This window comes from Bos mutus, chromosome 24 (assembly GCF_027580195.1).
Source record: "Bos mutus isolate GX-2022 chromosome 24, NWIPB_WYAK_1.1, whole genome shotgun sequence".
Taxonomy (NCBI): Eukaryota; Metazoa; Chordata; class Mammalia; order Artiodactyla; family Bovidae; genus Bos; species Bos mutus.
Window position 1 is genome coordinate 32936031 of NC_091640.1, and position 15589 is coordinate 32951619.

Consider the following 15589-nt stretch of genomic DNA (forward strand, 5'->3'; position numbering starts at 1 on the left):
TAGTTGTAAAATAAAAACTCAAAATAAAGACTAAACTTAAGAAATACCATCAAACTCCTACAACTTCTACCTTGAAAATGTTAGGAATGTAGTTTACAAAAAGATACACATCGAAATGGTGAGTGAGAATACTGCATATATTTTCATTTCATGGATTTAATCCCAGATGAACATTTTCCTCAAGGGTACAAAACAGAGAACACTGTAAAAAGTAAGGAATGGAAACACTGTAGAGAAAGGTTTTGCTTTTTGTGTGTGAGTGTGTCTTCATTCTGAAGTAATGAGTTCTTATTGTTCATACACAGTACTTCTAACTCAAATCTTAAAACTGTACAGTCTTAAATTGTTTTGAGGCTCAAAGAACTCCTGGAAGAAAAGCAATGCCAAGACCTGTAGTAACCTGTCCTCTGAGCCAGGAAGGAGGTGCCTTTGGGTGTAGCAGTTCCAGAATCTGAGCTCAAGGAATTCAGCTGCTACGAATTGTCTAGCCCGAGGGGATGAGCAGTCAGTGAGCATTGTATCCTTTTAGGGTGAGCTGTGTGATTTCTGGAGGCTTTGTAGAGAGATCGTGCCCCGAATCAGGGTGAACAGGATGCCCCCTTGTAAATCCAGAGAATCAAAAGGAAAAAATTCTGAGGTTGCTCGTGTTGCCCGCCATGAACAGAAAGTGATGGAAAACTAGCCCTCCCATGGCTCAGCGCGGTGGACTGCCCAGCCCCAGCCTGAACCAGAGAGCTCAGCACACCTTTAATTAACATCTCTGGGGAGGTCTTCCAGATTTACCTGAATATGAGATGCAATTGTGGCCAAGGGTTTTCAGCAGAAGGACAGGGAGGTGGTAAAATACCTGATAGAAAAACAAAAAAAGGCTGCCTCACCTCTCTTCCACTGAGGTCCGCCATGACCGGGTGTGCAGGGGTGGGCTGCCTCACCGCCAAGGGTCTCGGCTCCCCATCAAGCAGGAAGTGTCTGGCCTCGCAAGCCAGGGCACAGGGGAATCGGGTTACTGGCAAATGCTGGTAAAGCAAACAACTTCAACAACAACAACAAAATGCAACAGTTACAATGAGAACATAACACAGAGGATCAAAGTTCACCCCCAGGACTCTTATCCATCCCATGCATTCATTCATTCACTCATCACTCTTCAACAAACTCTTACTAAGTGCTTACTACAGGGACCATGAGATAAATTTTCATCTGCATGAGGAATGGGAGAAGCAGTGGTCCACAAACTCAGATTCATTGTAAGCTCTTCCCCTCACTAGATGCATGACCCTGAGAGTATTACTTGGGCACACATCGCCACTTCCTCATGTAAGAGGGTGAGAGTCACTCTGAAGCCCTAGCTACGGGGTACAAAGTGCTTTGTGAGTCTTACACGAAACACAGTCACTGCCACAGAGAAAAGGCACAATTGAGTCATTAACCAGAGCATCCTGTGCAGTCATGATCCTGAGGGCTATTGAGAATCCTTGAACCCAAGGCTCCTGAGTTAGAAGACCCAATGATGCACCTGCCGCCCATACTAACTTCTCTTGGGGATGGCCCACGTGGGCACACGGCTCCGTGACTGGCAGCTGCAGCGAGGGGGCCTCATAGTAGTCCCTGGGGAGCAGCACCAGGTAGTCCTAGGAGATAAAGACCAAAACAATGAATACTCATTAGGAGGGCAGCCCTAAGTTAGTGTTAATGATAAAATAGCTGCACATACTAGCTAAATGAATAATAACCAGGTGAAGCACTCTAGTTAAATTCTCCATATCAACTGCTTTTTCTTTCTGCCCCCTGACTCATCAGAACACATCAAGCAACCTATGGTGGCCCAGACAGTAAAGAATCTGCCTGCAATGTGGGAGACCCAGGTTCAATTCCTGTGTCGAGAAGATCCCCTGGAGAAAGGAATGGCTACCCACTTCAGTATTCATGTCTGGAGAACTCCATGGACAGAGGAGCCTGGTGGGCTACAGTCCATGGGGTCACAAAGAGTCAGACAAAACTGAGTGACTAATACTTTCACTTCTTAAGCATCAGAGATAAGCGTTTCATGCAAACATTTTTATTTCCAAAGTTCAGGGAAGTTTTACCAGTTCTTCTGGGTTGTTAATAAACTCAGAACTAAAGATAATAATAAACTGTCCATTGAAAAGATGTTCTTTTGACATGCTGGTTGCCTTCATCCCTATAGGATCCAGAATTATAGATAATGTAGTCTGGCTTTTTACTCCTCCAGCAGAGCAACGCTCTCCTGGCTTCATGTAAAAAGTGATGTTTTGTGATCCTGGTGAATCATAGCCTGAACCTGGCCCACTGCCTGTCCTGGGACCAGAGAGGAAGAACATGTTCCACTGAGGTTGCCAAGTGGAGCCCACGGTGGGATTAGCAGAAGCAGCTCTTCAGAAAAGGGCAGAGGCTGGACTTCTGCCATCCTAGCATCCCTGCCTATCTGCCCAGGGAAGGAGGGGGAATGTTTGTCATAACAGTGAGAGACTCGTATACTGGCCACAAGGCTTTTCTCTCTTCACAGCCCTCAATTTGTCTATAACAAAGAAGCGGAGAATGTGTGGGAGAGAAAAAGTGGGGGCTCAGTGGTCTTAATACCTGAGTGGGTTTTAATGCAATTTTTAAAAAGTTTTGATTGAAGTATAGTTAATTTACAATGTTGTATTAGTTCCTGGTATACAGCAAAGTGATTCAGTTATATATATGTACTTTCTATTATGATTTATTATAGGATATAGTTCCCTATGCTATACAATAGGACCTGATTATCTATTTTATACACTATAGCTTGTATCTGCTAATCTTAAACTCCTAATTTATCCCCCACTCCTCCCTTTCTCTTTTGGTGACCATAAGTTTGTTTCCAATGTCTGTGAGTCTGTTTTTGTTTTATAAATAAGTTTATATGTATCATATTTTAAATTTCATATATAGGTGATACCATATGGTACTTGTCTTTCTCTTTCTGATTTACTTCACTTAGTATGATAATCTCTAGATCCATCCATGTTGCTACAAATGGCATTATTTCATTCTTTTCATGGCTGAGTAGTATCCCATTGTGGAGAAGGAAATGGCAACCCACTCCAGTATTCTTGCCTAGAGAATCCCGTGGACAGAGGAGCCTGGTAGGCTGCTGTCCATAGGGTCACACAGAGTTGGACATGACTGAAGCGACTGAGCCTGCATGCATGTATTGAAGAAGGAAATGGCAACCCACTCCAGTATTCTCACCTGGAGAATCCCAGGGACAGGGGAGCCTGGTGGGCTGCCCTCTATGGGGTTGCACAGAGTCAGACATGACTGAAACGACTTAGCAACAGCAGCAGTATCCCACTGTGTATATATACACCACATCTTCCTTATCTATGTACCGGCTGATGGACATTTAGGTTCCTTCCATGTGCTGGCTATTGTAAATAATGCTGTTATAAAGATTTGGGTGCATGTACCTTTTCAAATTAGAGTTTTCTCTGGATACGTGCCCAGGAGTGAAACTGCTGGATCATATGGCTTCCCTGATAGCTCAGTTGGTAAAGAATCCGCCTGCAATGCAGGAGACCTGGGTTCTGTCCCTGGGTTGGGATGATCCCCTGGAGAAGGGAAAAGCTACCCACTCCAGTATTCTGGCCTGGAGAATTCCATGGACTGTATAGTCCAAGGGGTTGCAAGGAGTCGAACATGACTGAGCGATTTTCACTTTCACAGCAACTCCATTTTTAGCTTTTTAAGGACTCTCCATTCTGTTTTACACAGTGGTTGCACCAACTTACATTCCCACCAACAGTGTAGGAGGGTTCCCTTTTCCCCACACTCTCTCCATCAATTATTATTTGTAAAATTTTTAATGATGGCCATGCTGACCTGTGTGAGGTGATACCTCATTATAGCTGTGATTTGCATTTCTCCAATACTAATTTTTAAATGGTTATTGCTCTGTTAATAAGCTTTCCTTTGGCAGGGACCGTATTTCCCCGTTACTTTATGGTCCCATAGATTCTAAAACAGTGAAGTTTGATAAGGCGTGCTCAATAAAATATTTCTAGAGAAAATGAGATGAGATCATAATATGGAAGCATACATATGAATTTTTGAGTCAGACATGACTTAGCAACTGAACAACAATAACATATGAATTATGACACAACTGCAGTGGCTAAACGTCATGAAGAATTTTCCATGCCTATGGCCTATGTAGTAATTTTTATCATGAACTTCTTCTTTCCATTAGTCCAACTTTGTATCCATTACTGGCCTCAATGGGATTTTCCTCCTCATTTCTACATCTGTGAAACATCCTTAAACTTTAGTAAAGCAACAAAGCTTTCTACTAAGAAGCACAAGAAAGGCAGGGACAGCTTAAGCCTTCACATTCTGTTGATAAGATCCCAGCTTTGGAAAGCACCATATGGATAAGCATGGTTCCTTCTGTATGGGGCAGGTGGAGGGTTAAAGAACTTGCCTGAGATCTGTTCATTTAGCCAATCAAGAGTTGAGCCAGATGGAAAAGCTTTACATTTTCCACTCTGAGCGCATGAAACCAAGAACTACCAAAGACTGTTTTGAAAAGACCTTGCTATAAGCAAAAGCAGACATCAAAGCAGAGATCTGAGAAGGTAGGCTTCATCCCTGGCCTCTCTGAGAAGGCAGGCTTCATCCCTGGCCTCTCTGGCAATTCTATTAAAGTACAAGGATACAGCCCTTCCCCTGGCAAAGAGTTTTTTGTCCAGGGTAATCTGGTGATGCTATTACCACAGTCAAGGCAGAAGGACACAGGAAGCCTGTCACAGAGAGGCACTGGCTTTTTGTCTCTCCCTTCTCTTTTCACCACCAAGAACTGGACTGATTTTAGCATCTTCTCTTCTTCTAGCTCCTTCTGATTCATTCTGCACGATTCCCAGAGAGGTTATCTTTTTTATCACCCTTCTGATTCATGATGAAAAATCCCAGAGAAATTTTTGAAAGGCTGGGACATAGGCTCATCAAGGTTTTACATTTATTTTGATACTGTTAAAATTTCATGAGTTCAATTTTTTTTTTTTTTTTTTTGCCTGTAAGAGACTGGCTGGAAGACTATAAAATCTATTTTGTTTCCCATATTATTATGCCTGGGCTTCCCTGATATCTCAGTGGTAAAGAACCACCTGCCAATGCAGGAGATGCAGCCTCGATCCCTGGGTTGGGAAAATCCACTCGAGAAGGGACTGGCAACCCACTCCAGTATTCTTGCCTGCCAAATCCCATGGACAGAGGAGCCTGGCGGGCTGCAGTCCATGGAATTGCAAAAGTCAGACAGGATTTAGCAACTGAACAACATATATTGGTACGCCATGTAAGGACAAATGTCACCACAGGTTCCTATATCTAAAAGGGAATCAGCTATGATTCTTCTGTCTTCTGCTCACTGTGGTCACTATGGATGGACCATCTCTAAGAGGGGAAGAATCACCACTCAGAATCCCGTCTTACCAGCAGGACTCCCTCCACCTTAATGCAAGCAATCCACGTCCCTGGTACAATTGAAAACGGGTCTGCAAAACCATTTCCAGGTACAGTGACAAAGGCTGGCTCCTTACTCGGCTGGAATATGATCTCTTTGGTTTGAGCAGCACCTATCAGAAATGAAAAGAATTGCTTAGGGCATCTTTTGAGCAGTCAGTGTTCTGATTTTAGATATTCAACTTAAAACATTCAGTTTACATCTGAGAAACTTTCAGATGCTTCATTGATCATATGAACTGACCAGATTTACTGATCTTATCTTCAAAAACAGCATGAATGCATATGCCTATGTATAAAACAGACTAGCAACATATTGATAAGATACTAGCAGTGGCTATCTATGCTGTGATTGTGAGTCATTTTAAAATTTATTACATATATGAAGACATGCAAACTGCTTAGAAGAGTTTGTTGTACATAGTAAGTATTCAATATATTACATAGATATTAAACTATTTTTCCCTTTTCTTTATATGTAATTGAATTTTAAAAATTTCTATTGATGTGTGCTCAACTGCTCAGTCGTATCTGACTTTCTGATCCAATGGACTGTAGCCCATCCAGGCCCCTCTGTCCATGGGATTCTCCAGGCCAGAATAATGAAGTGGGTTGCCATGCCCTCCTCTAGGGGATGTTCCTGACCCAAGAATCAAACCTGTGTCTCTTAAGTCTCCTGCATTGGCAGGTGGGTTCTTTACCACTAGCGCCACCTGGGAAGCAGGTCACTAAAGAATATACAACTGGGCTCCTGACTCAGACGTGGGGGCTTAGGAAAGGTGTCCCAAAGCACAAGAAAACAAGCCAGCGGATTCTAACTGTTTGAGTTAACGGAGGACAAACTGCTGATGACGCTGTCACTGGGAAGGCAGTGGGTCCATAAGAGTTTGGGGTCTGAACTGGGGCTTGTCCACAGAAATCAGCTGTGTGCTTAGAAAATTTACTACACCTCTCAGCTGTTTCCACCTCAGCCCTCTTCAGTTCTCAAAATTCTCATCATGTAAGGAAATAGATGCTGGAGTTTTCTTGAAATAATAAAGCAAGCTTGCCAATTCGTCCTATTAGCTACTCTGAATCAACCTCTGGGCTTCCCTGGTGGCTCAGTGGTAAATGACTGCCTGCCAGTGGAGGAAACAGGGGTTCCATCCCTGGGTGGAGAAGATCCCCTGGAGAAGGAAATGGCAACCCACTCCAGTATTCTTGCCTGGAGAATTTCACGGACAGGGAGACTAATGCGCTAGAGTCTATGCGGTCGCAAAGAGTCGGACATGACTTAGCAACTAAACAACAAGAAATCAACCTCCACCCTTGTAAGCTTGAATGACACAACATAGGAACATCATTTCTTACTCCAAGTCCCAATCTGTCGTGGATACTCAATGAAGACGCTTAAATTTCCATCCTAAATTAGATTTCCACTCGTGCCATTTTGTGTTCCTGTGGAATTCATACTAGTATATTCCTGGAATCTGTTTCCAGGACCAAGAGAAGCCCTCACCCACTGCAGAACAGAGGTTCAGGCCTCATCTCTGACTGTGGTGGGAACTGCCCTCTGACTGGGCCCCTCCTCTGTCCTCAGGAGTCTCTCGCCCCTAAATGAGATTGGCATGCTCCTTTCTGCAGCCCTCTTGGGCTTCATGCTTTGCCACATTCATCCTTTTTAAAGCATTTTATTTATTTATTTATATTTTGGCCATGCCACACCATGAGTGGGATCTTAGTTCCCTGACTAGGGATTGAACCCTGTCCCCTGCAGTGGAAGCGGAGTTTTAACCACTGGACCTCCAGGGAAGTCCCTACCACTTTCGTCTTAAAAACTCCTATCCTCACCCCTTTCTCCTTGAATTACTTGGTTTGCCTGAAACAATGGGAGAATTTAGGGCAGGAGGCCAAGGCCCCTCAAGTAACTCTGCAAAGTGACACCCAATTTACCTGAATGAGCTATAAATCAGCTTCACCCTGTGGTGATGTGATAATCCATGGGGTTCAGCCAGGGTACACAGACTGTTATACTGATTTTTTTAATGACAGTTAATAACAAATTTAACAGCACAACTTAAACATGCAGAACATTTAGAGACAGAAAAGGTACAAAGGACAGACCATAAGGGTCCCGATCATTGCAGTCTTCATGTTTTCGGAAAAGACCAACTTTGCGAAAATTGGAGAAACTGTTTCACTAATAAATCACTTCATCCAAAAGCGGCTTGAAAATTTACTCACCTGCCTTAGCCCAGGATGGATAAATAGTTATACGACCAGATACTGCTTCAGTTTCAGGGTTCATATATCTTAGAACAACATGAAACAAGGAGAGACTTGACTTCCCCACATTTAACATGATTCTCACTTCATTCTGAAAAATACCAAAAACCCATAAAGTATAGAAGAGACAACTGGTTAAAAGAAATGTTAGCCAAACAGTGACGTTATTCAAAAGTTTCACTACTGGGCTTCACTATACACACCCACACCCACACACACACTCAAATAACACCACATGCACACCCACTCAACAAGCACCAAGTCTAACTCTGTGAAAGATGAAAACAGGCAAGTCAGCCAATCAATTAAAATCGCTTACAATTAAAGTCACAGTGAAAACACACTCCCCTCAGCAACCAAGCTCCTCTTTTGACCTTTTAGCAATCAGGCATATAGAGCAGAAGGTTAGATGAATTGGTTTAGGAAAAGCCACAATGACAGGGGCAACCACCACTGGCTGGGAGAAATAAAGACAGAAGAGAAGGAAAAGAAAGTATGTTAAAGACCACCACCAGCCCCATCAGGAAGAGACAACTCCGGAGTCTACTTCATATACATAACACTTGAAACAGTCACAGAAACCAGTGGAGGCTAAGAAGAGGTTGTGGAAAAGTGAGGGTTAGTTGCTCAGTCGTGTCTGACTCTTTGTGGGCCCATGGACTGTAGCCCACCAGGCTCCTCTGTCCATGGGATGTTCCAGGCATGAATACTGAACTGGGTAGCTACCCACTTCTTCAGGAGATCTTCCAGACCCAGGGATCAAACCCAGATCCCCTGAATTGCAGACAGGTTCTGTACCATCTGAGCCAGCAAGGAAGCCCAAGGAGAGGATGAGATCTGGAAGTAACTAAAATACACCTGCTAAATAATATGGGATTTATCTCAATCCCTATTGGAGAAAAACATGGGCTCTCTGCTGGGGACAGGGAGTTCTGCTGGTCCCCAGGTCTCTGGTCCTCATACAGTGCTGTGTAAGTGTTGCTGTGCCCACGACCTTGAAGGAGAGTCTGGACTACTTCAATTCTGAACCACAGACCACATGTCCAGATCTAGTTGCATCCCAAGGAAAGTTCATGAAACATGGAAATTTCTAAATCAGTAGTTCTTTAGGCCTTTCCTTCAGCTCCTTTGGTTGAAACGAAGGGGATTTTTGTTGAGTGAGACCTCGATGACAGTAAAGACTGGAGCTAAGTAGAATCCCTTGCTCTGAGAGAAAGGGTGGCAGCCAACCCACCCTGAGGATCTCCATGGCCCTCACAATTTGATGGAATTCATCTTTAAGGGTTGATTCTAGGGCTTCCCTGGTGGCTCAGATGGTAAAGAATCTGCCTGCAATGCAGGAGACCCAGGTTTGATCCCTGGGTCAGGAAGATCCCCTGGAGAAGGAAATGGCAACCCACGCCAGTATTCTTGCCTGGAGAATCCCATGGACAGAGGAGCCTGGTGAGCTACAGTCTGTGAGGTCCCAAAGAGTTAGACACAAGTGAGGGATTAACACTTTCATTTTCACATCTTTACGGGTTAATTCCACACTGGAAAATAATAATGCAAGAATGTATTAAGGGCAGAGTAAAGTAAGTGGTGATTCCAGGCAACACCACCCAAGTTCTCTGACTAAAAATACTAACAGAAAAATCCATCATTAGAAATTCATTCTTTTGTGTTAACCAGCTCTTCTCTCAAACTGCAAATACCTGGGAGGAGGTATATACCTTAACCGGGCTCTTAGTCACTCCACTCACATCCTATTATGACTCAGTGGAATCCCTGCCTTTTTCTGAACAGTGGAGTAAGAGGAGGGAACCAAAGAATTGCCATATTTGGGGAAAACAGTAAACAGTGAAGTGTCTAAGATTGCTGCTGCTGCTGCTAAGTCGCGTCAGTCGTGTCCGGCCCTGTGTGACCCCATAGACAGCAGCCCACCAGGCTCCCCGTCCCTGGGATTCTCCAGGCAAGAACACTGGAGTGGGTTGCCATTTCCTTCTCCAACGCATGAAAGTGAAAAGTGAAAGGGAAGTCGCTCAGTCGTGTCCGACTCTTTGCAACCCCATGGACTACAGCCCATCAGGCTCCTCCGTCCATGGGATTTTCCAGGCAAGAGTACTGGAGTGGGGTGCCATTGCCTTCTCCCTAAGATTGCTAGGTACTGTTAAAGAAAGGCAACCTAGATAGGGGACTTTGCCAGGCGAGTAGCAACATTAGAATCAATGAGGGCTCCTAGGGAATTGTGAGCCCATCCCTGTTTCTCTAAGAGCTGTCTGATTTTTTAAGTTATTTTATCTATCTGTCTATCTACCTATCTAGTTGCGCCAGGTCCTGGTTGCGGCACACGGGAACTTCAGCTGTGGCTTTCGGACTCCTGGTTGCAACCTGTACTGACTTACAATTATCATCAACTTGCCTCTTGATTCTCAATTTCTCCACTAAGCAACAGCTTAAAGAGAACAACCTCAAAGGGAAATTCTAAGAACAAAACTACTCAATGACTATAATACAGAAATGTTGTTACAAATGTTGCATAAATTCCAAAGGCAAACAAGCAATGTGTAAATTCCTTAATTATTCCACTGCAAAGCCAAAAGAAATGGAGACAGTAGAGAGGACTGAAGGAAAGGAGAAATATGGAAAGAAAAACGGAATAGCACTGACTACAACTCCTCCTCTATCTTAGTTTATGTTCATATAGTAATTCAGAGTTAAAAAAATATCTTTTTTAAGTATTGGTCAAAAATCAGCAATACAGGTTTTATTAGCATTATTTGTCAACTCATTTTTATTCTCCACAAATGGCTTTAAAGAAAAAGGTCTCTCATGTTAAAATAGAGCCTAATCTCATTTGGGAAACTTCTTTTTAATTAATTTTTTTTTTTTTTTGCCACACCTCGAAGCATGCAGGATCTTAGCTCTCCGACCAAGGATCGAACCCGAGCCCCCTGCAGTGTCTTAACCACTTGATGGTCAGGGAAGTCCCTGGGAAACTTCTTATAAAAAGAATGGAGCTGACAGTCAACATATTAGACACAATAGGACACAATTTATGTTTAGTATCACCTAAATTTATATAGTCAGAATAAAGAGGAGCAGGTTTGTGAAAATTTCTTTAAGGGATTATCTCCTCATACATTGCTTATTTTGTACATTGTTTATTTTATTTGACGATTTCATGTTTTTTTTAAGTGTTGGAGGAAACCTTTCTCACTTGTGGCTTTTCTCTTACCTTTGTATGTGCTGTAAACTTTTTAGACAATAGTCTGTGTTACTTTTTTGAATTATTTTTATTATGCTGAAATTTAAAAGTTACACAATTTTTTAAAAAGTCTCCAGGGATAAACACCATCTTTAATGGCTTCATTTTCTGACTTGGTGACCAAATTAAAGTAACAGTAAGCTTTGAAATCGATATATACGCTTAATATAAAATCCAACCTTAGCCCGAGCCCCATCCATACTCCGCAGAACAAGAATGCTGGAGTCAGTTTTGGGGAGAGTCCACCTTTTGGGGGACCCGCTGAGAGAGCTGTGGGCGAATGCCTGGGCGGCTGTGCCCTGAGGCTGGTCCCCTTGGCTGCTTACCTGTACCGGAGTCATCTGAGCGTACCCCCTCCAGCTGAACTCTGGAAACTCCAGAGGATCAAACCCAAACCGAAGTGCTCTTCCACCGGGTGTAGTGCCGTCTTCAATCTCATACCGCATGTGATGCAAATCCGGAAAATAGTAGTTGTTTTCAGGCCTTTTATAAATAAAAAGTAAACGAGCATACAGTGAAGTGAGGTTCATTGATAACTCAAATATCCTTTAATCCCAGTAGGTGGCACTAAAAGAACTCCCCATAATTAACAGAACACATTAAATATGGACAAGGGAGAGAGGCTCCCTGCTTTTTCTCTAAATTATTGCTTTAACTCATGTAAACATTCACAAAAAATACATCCAACTCCTACTCATTCCAGTTAGAGAAAATAATTAAGAACAACCCAGTGACGGCATCCTCTGAAATGTTCTAAATGGTTACCAACCATTTAGCAAAGTCAAACTGGGTTATTTGCCATAAAATCATTCATTTATATACTCATATTCACTGATTACATAAATATTAATGTCTCTGCAAGGAGATCCAACCAGTCCATCCTAAAGGAGATCAGTCTTGGATGTTCATTGGAAGGACTGATGTTGAAGCTGAAACCCCAATACTTTGGCCACCTGATGCAAAGAGCTGACTCATTTGAAAAGACCCTGATGCTGGGAAAGATTGAGGGCAGGAGGAGAAGGGGACGACAGAGGATGAGATGGCTGGATGGCATCACCGACTCGATGGATGTGGATTTGAGTGAACTCCAGGAGTTGGTGATGGACAGGGAGGCCTGGCGTGCTGTGGTTCATGAGGTCGCAAAAGAGTCAAGACACGACTGAGTGACTGAACTAAACTGAACTGAATGTCTTTGCCAAGTACTGTTGCTAAGCAGCACAGATATAATAGTGAATACAACAGTGAAATTTTACCATGAATACATATTACATTATGACAAATACTTTCCTAAGCTAAGATTAGAAGTTAAATACATTTTCTCTACATACACATATATGTTTTGATCATTAGAATGACTTTTCTATGCCTTGTCTTCTCTTATTGTATGCCTGTAAATGGACTCAGGAGTCCAATATTGGTAACCACAGAGAAGGATCAAAATTGTTCTAACTCAGAACTTCCCTGGTCGTCCAGTGCAGGGGGTACGGGTTCCACCCCTGACTGAGGAACTAAGATTCCACATGCCAGTGAGAAAAGTTAAAAAACAAAACCAAAATATTCTAAACCTTCTGTGACATTTTATATTCAAACACCTTTAAGTCCTTCAGAATGGTAGGATTTTGAGTATCCAGTCCCAAGCTAATAGGTGTTGATGGATTTAAAACCATAAAGACCAATTAGTCAAGGAAAATAAAAGGTCTGCTCCGATACTGCAAGTAGAATTAGGAGTGCTTACAATTTCTCTGGAGCTAATTTATGAAGAGCCTTAAAAATGTTCATTCTCATTGACCTAGTAATTCTACCTTGGGGAATATTTTCTAAAGAATGATTTTATAGGGTCAAAAATTAACATAAAAGAATGTCTATAATAGTGAAAAACTTGGAAACAATACAAATGTACAATTATGAAATAATCAAAGAAAGTTTAAAATACTATGTAACCATTAATATTTTAACACTACTTAATTACAATGGAAAATGTTCATGATATCATGTGAAGATATTGATATAAATTACATGAAACAAATTCAATACTAATTTTTATTCATAGAAAAAGCCCAGAAAATATACCAAAAAAATATTAAAAGGTGTTATCTCTGGGTGGTAGAATGAAGTCTTCCCTTTGCCTTTTTACTTTCAGGTACTCCTCAAAATTTTACAATGAATACATATGACATTATCACAAAAACTTTAGAAAACAAAGTGAGTGTGAATGCTTTCTAAACTTGTAGGGAAAACTAAAAACGCAGATTATAAACAAACATTTGGAGGAACTGAGGGCAAAAAGATGCAAGATTTATCAACCTGGAAGAAAGGTGGTGTGGCATCTACATTTCTGGTTTGCTAACCTTTTATTTCAGTATTATTCACTACTAAATCGAAGGACAATTTAAATCCCATAGGTATATACGTGGAGCTTCCCAGGTGTTGCTGGTGGTAAAGGACCCGCCTGCCAATGCAGGAGACATAAGAGAGGTGGGTTCGATCCGTCCATCAAGAAGATTCCCTGGAGCAGGGCATGGCAACCCACTCCAGTATTCTTGCCTGGAGAATTCCATGGACAGAAGAGACTGGTGGGTTAGAGTTCACGGGGTTGGAAAGAGTCGGACACAACTGAAGCGACTTAACACAACACAACCCATGTATGTATGTATTGACTGTAATGTCAGTATTTTGGCCTCAGGATAATTTGGGTAATTTATTCTGACACATTACTTCAACTTCCAAGTTAGCCAATCACCTACATAGCGGGAAGGAGAAAACACTCATGCTAGTTAAATAGGGGGAAAGCTCGCTTTATCAACAGGAGGGAGGAAAGAAGCAAAACATGGGTGGAGAATGTTTCTGAGCCAATTCACAAAGTTCCTCTGTTCCATCGTAAGCCTTGCTGGTCTACAGGAAGACAAAACTACAGACGTGCCCTTCTTCACACTCATTTTATTAGGAACCCCTATGACCACCATTTATTTAGAAAGAGCAGGAGAAAGCACAGCTGAGCAGCTCTGAGCCTGAGACCTCAAATGCCGGGAACATCAAGGAAAAGGAGAGATGTTGCATTCTATCAATAAATAAGATGGTTCACTTGACCTCATTAAAGATCTCTTTATTAACCTGGTGACAAGGCAGAAACAGTGAAGATGAGATTTAGAAGTTGCATGTCACAAGAGTTTCAGCAAATGATTCAAAGTCAGTATATTAAAAATTAGATTTTTCTTCCCTCCACAGAGGGACACTTATGGATAGATCATGGTTTCAGATAAATATAGAAACTGCTAAACAATCAGGACAGAGGCTGCGTGCACCATACCTGATATAGTCCCTCTGGGACCTCAGTTTCACTTGGCTCCCTTGCTCCTTCCGTTCATTGTGATTTGCTTCTGCATGAGACGGGGGACTTCCTCCCATTCCTAAAGCTGTCTTACCCCCCAGCACCCAAGCCCCACAGTCATGGGTCCCGAAAAAGAAGCAGAAGGTGCAAGTGCCAGGCTCCTCCAGGCTGGGAGTTCACATGGATGTTCATCCATGAGAACCCACCTCCTGCCTCCAGCCCAAGACTCACCCACCTGGCTTTCTGCCCCTCTGGGATCTTTCCAGTGAGGCCACTCTGTGATCTGCAAAGTGGTATCATTTTAGAGCAACTTTATACCTCCTGCTTTTTTTTTAAAAAAGAGATTATTTTTTGATGTAGACCTTTCTTAAAGTCTTTACTGAATTTGCTACAGTATCGCTTCTGTTTTATGCTTTGCTTTTTTTGGCTGTGAGGCATGTGGGATCTTAGCTCTCTGATCAGGGATCGAGCCCATACCCCCTGCTTTGGAAGGCGAAGTTGTAACCACTGGACCGCCAGGGAAGTCTCTTTACCTCCTGCTTTAACTGGACTCACAGACGCGTGTCTAGACTGCAAATAACAGTACAGCTTCATTTCCTGTTCTCTCACTGTGGGATCGCTTCTCTCTCCCTAGGACTGTCAGCACAGACAGGACTCTGAGAAAGGCTTCACAACATCGGAACACAAAGGCATCTCCCTGAGGACTCACCGCTGGCAGGCCTTCCCCACGACATGCTCTCGGCACTGGCAGACTCCGGAGCGCCCGCTGCACACAGGGGTGACGGCTCCACCGATGTCACACTGACACCCTGAGAGTCAGGAAACGGCTGGGGTCACCCATCACAGCATCTCCAGGCTGGAGGCCTTCCCTCCCTCTATGAGGAGTGGAAACCAGGAAGCCCGGGTTGCCTCCTTTCCCCAGACGCATCCAGGAGGTATTTGAAATTTGTAGGAAAATCCCAGAGTAAGATGGCATGCCCCCCGCCTCAAGAGTCCACCTGAGAAGCAGAGATGCACTTGTAGGCCACCTCCAACTCTGCCGTACCACGTAGGCGACAGCAGCCAGGAGCTAAACACGATCTCACAACACAGTATGTTGCACACAGTAGGTGCCAAGGAGAGGCTGCTTGAAAGATCGTAGAGTGGCCTTGTGGGGCGACCACTCCTGCAATTGTATTATTTAACATGGTATTATCTTGTGTGAACTTTTTTAATATTTCAAATTTATCTTTAAAATGACTAATTCA

General features: G+C 42.9%; 1 protein-coding gene across 1 annotated transcript in view; it reads right to left on the reverse strand.

Moving 5' to 3' along the window:
- Positions 1-15589, reverse strand: part of LAMA3 (laminin subunit alpha 3) — a 259483-nt gene that overhangs the window by 138702 nt on the left and 105192 nt on the right. The window contains 6 exon segments of the mRNA XM_014479149.2: positions 879-1032; positions 1534-1631; positions 5473-5615; positions 7726-7858; positions 11341-11497; positions 15052-15151. Of these exon segments, the coding sequence (XP_014334635.2) occupies positions 879-1032; positions 1534-1631; positions 5473-5615; positions 7726-7858; positions 11341-11497; positions 15052-15151 (785 nt within the window).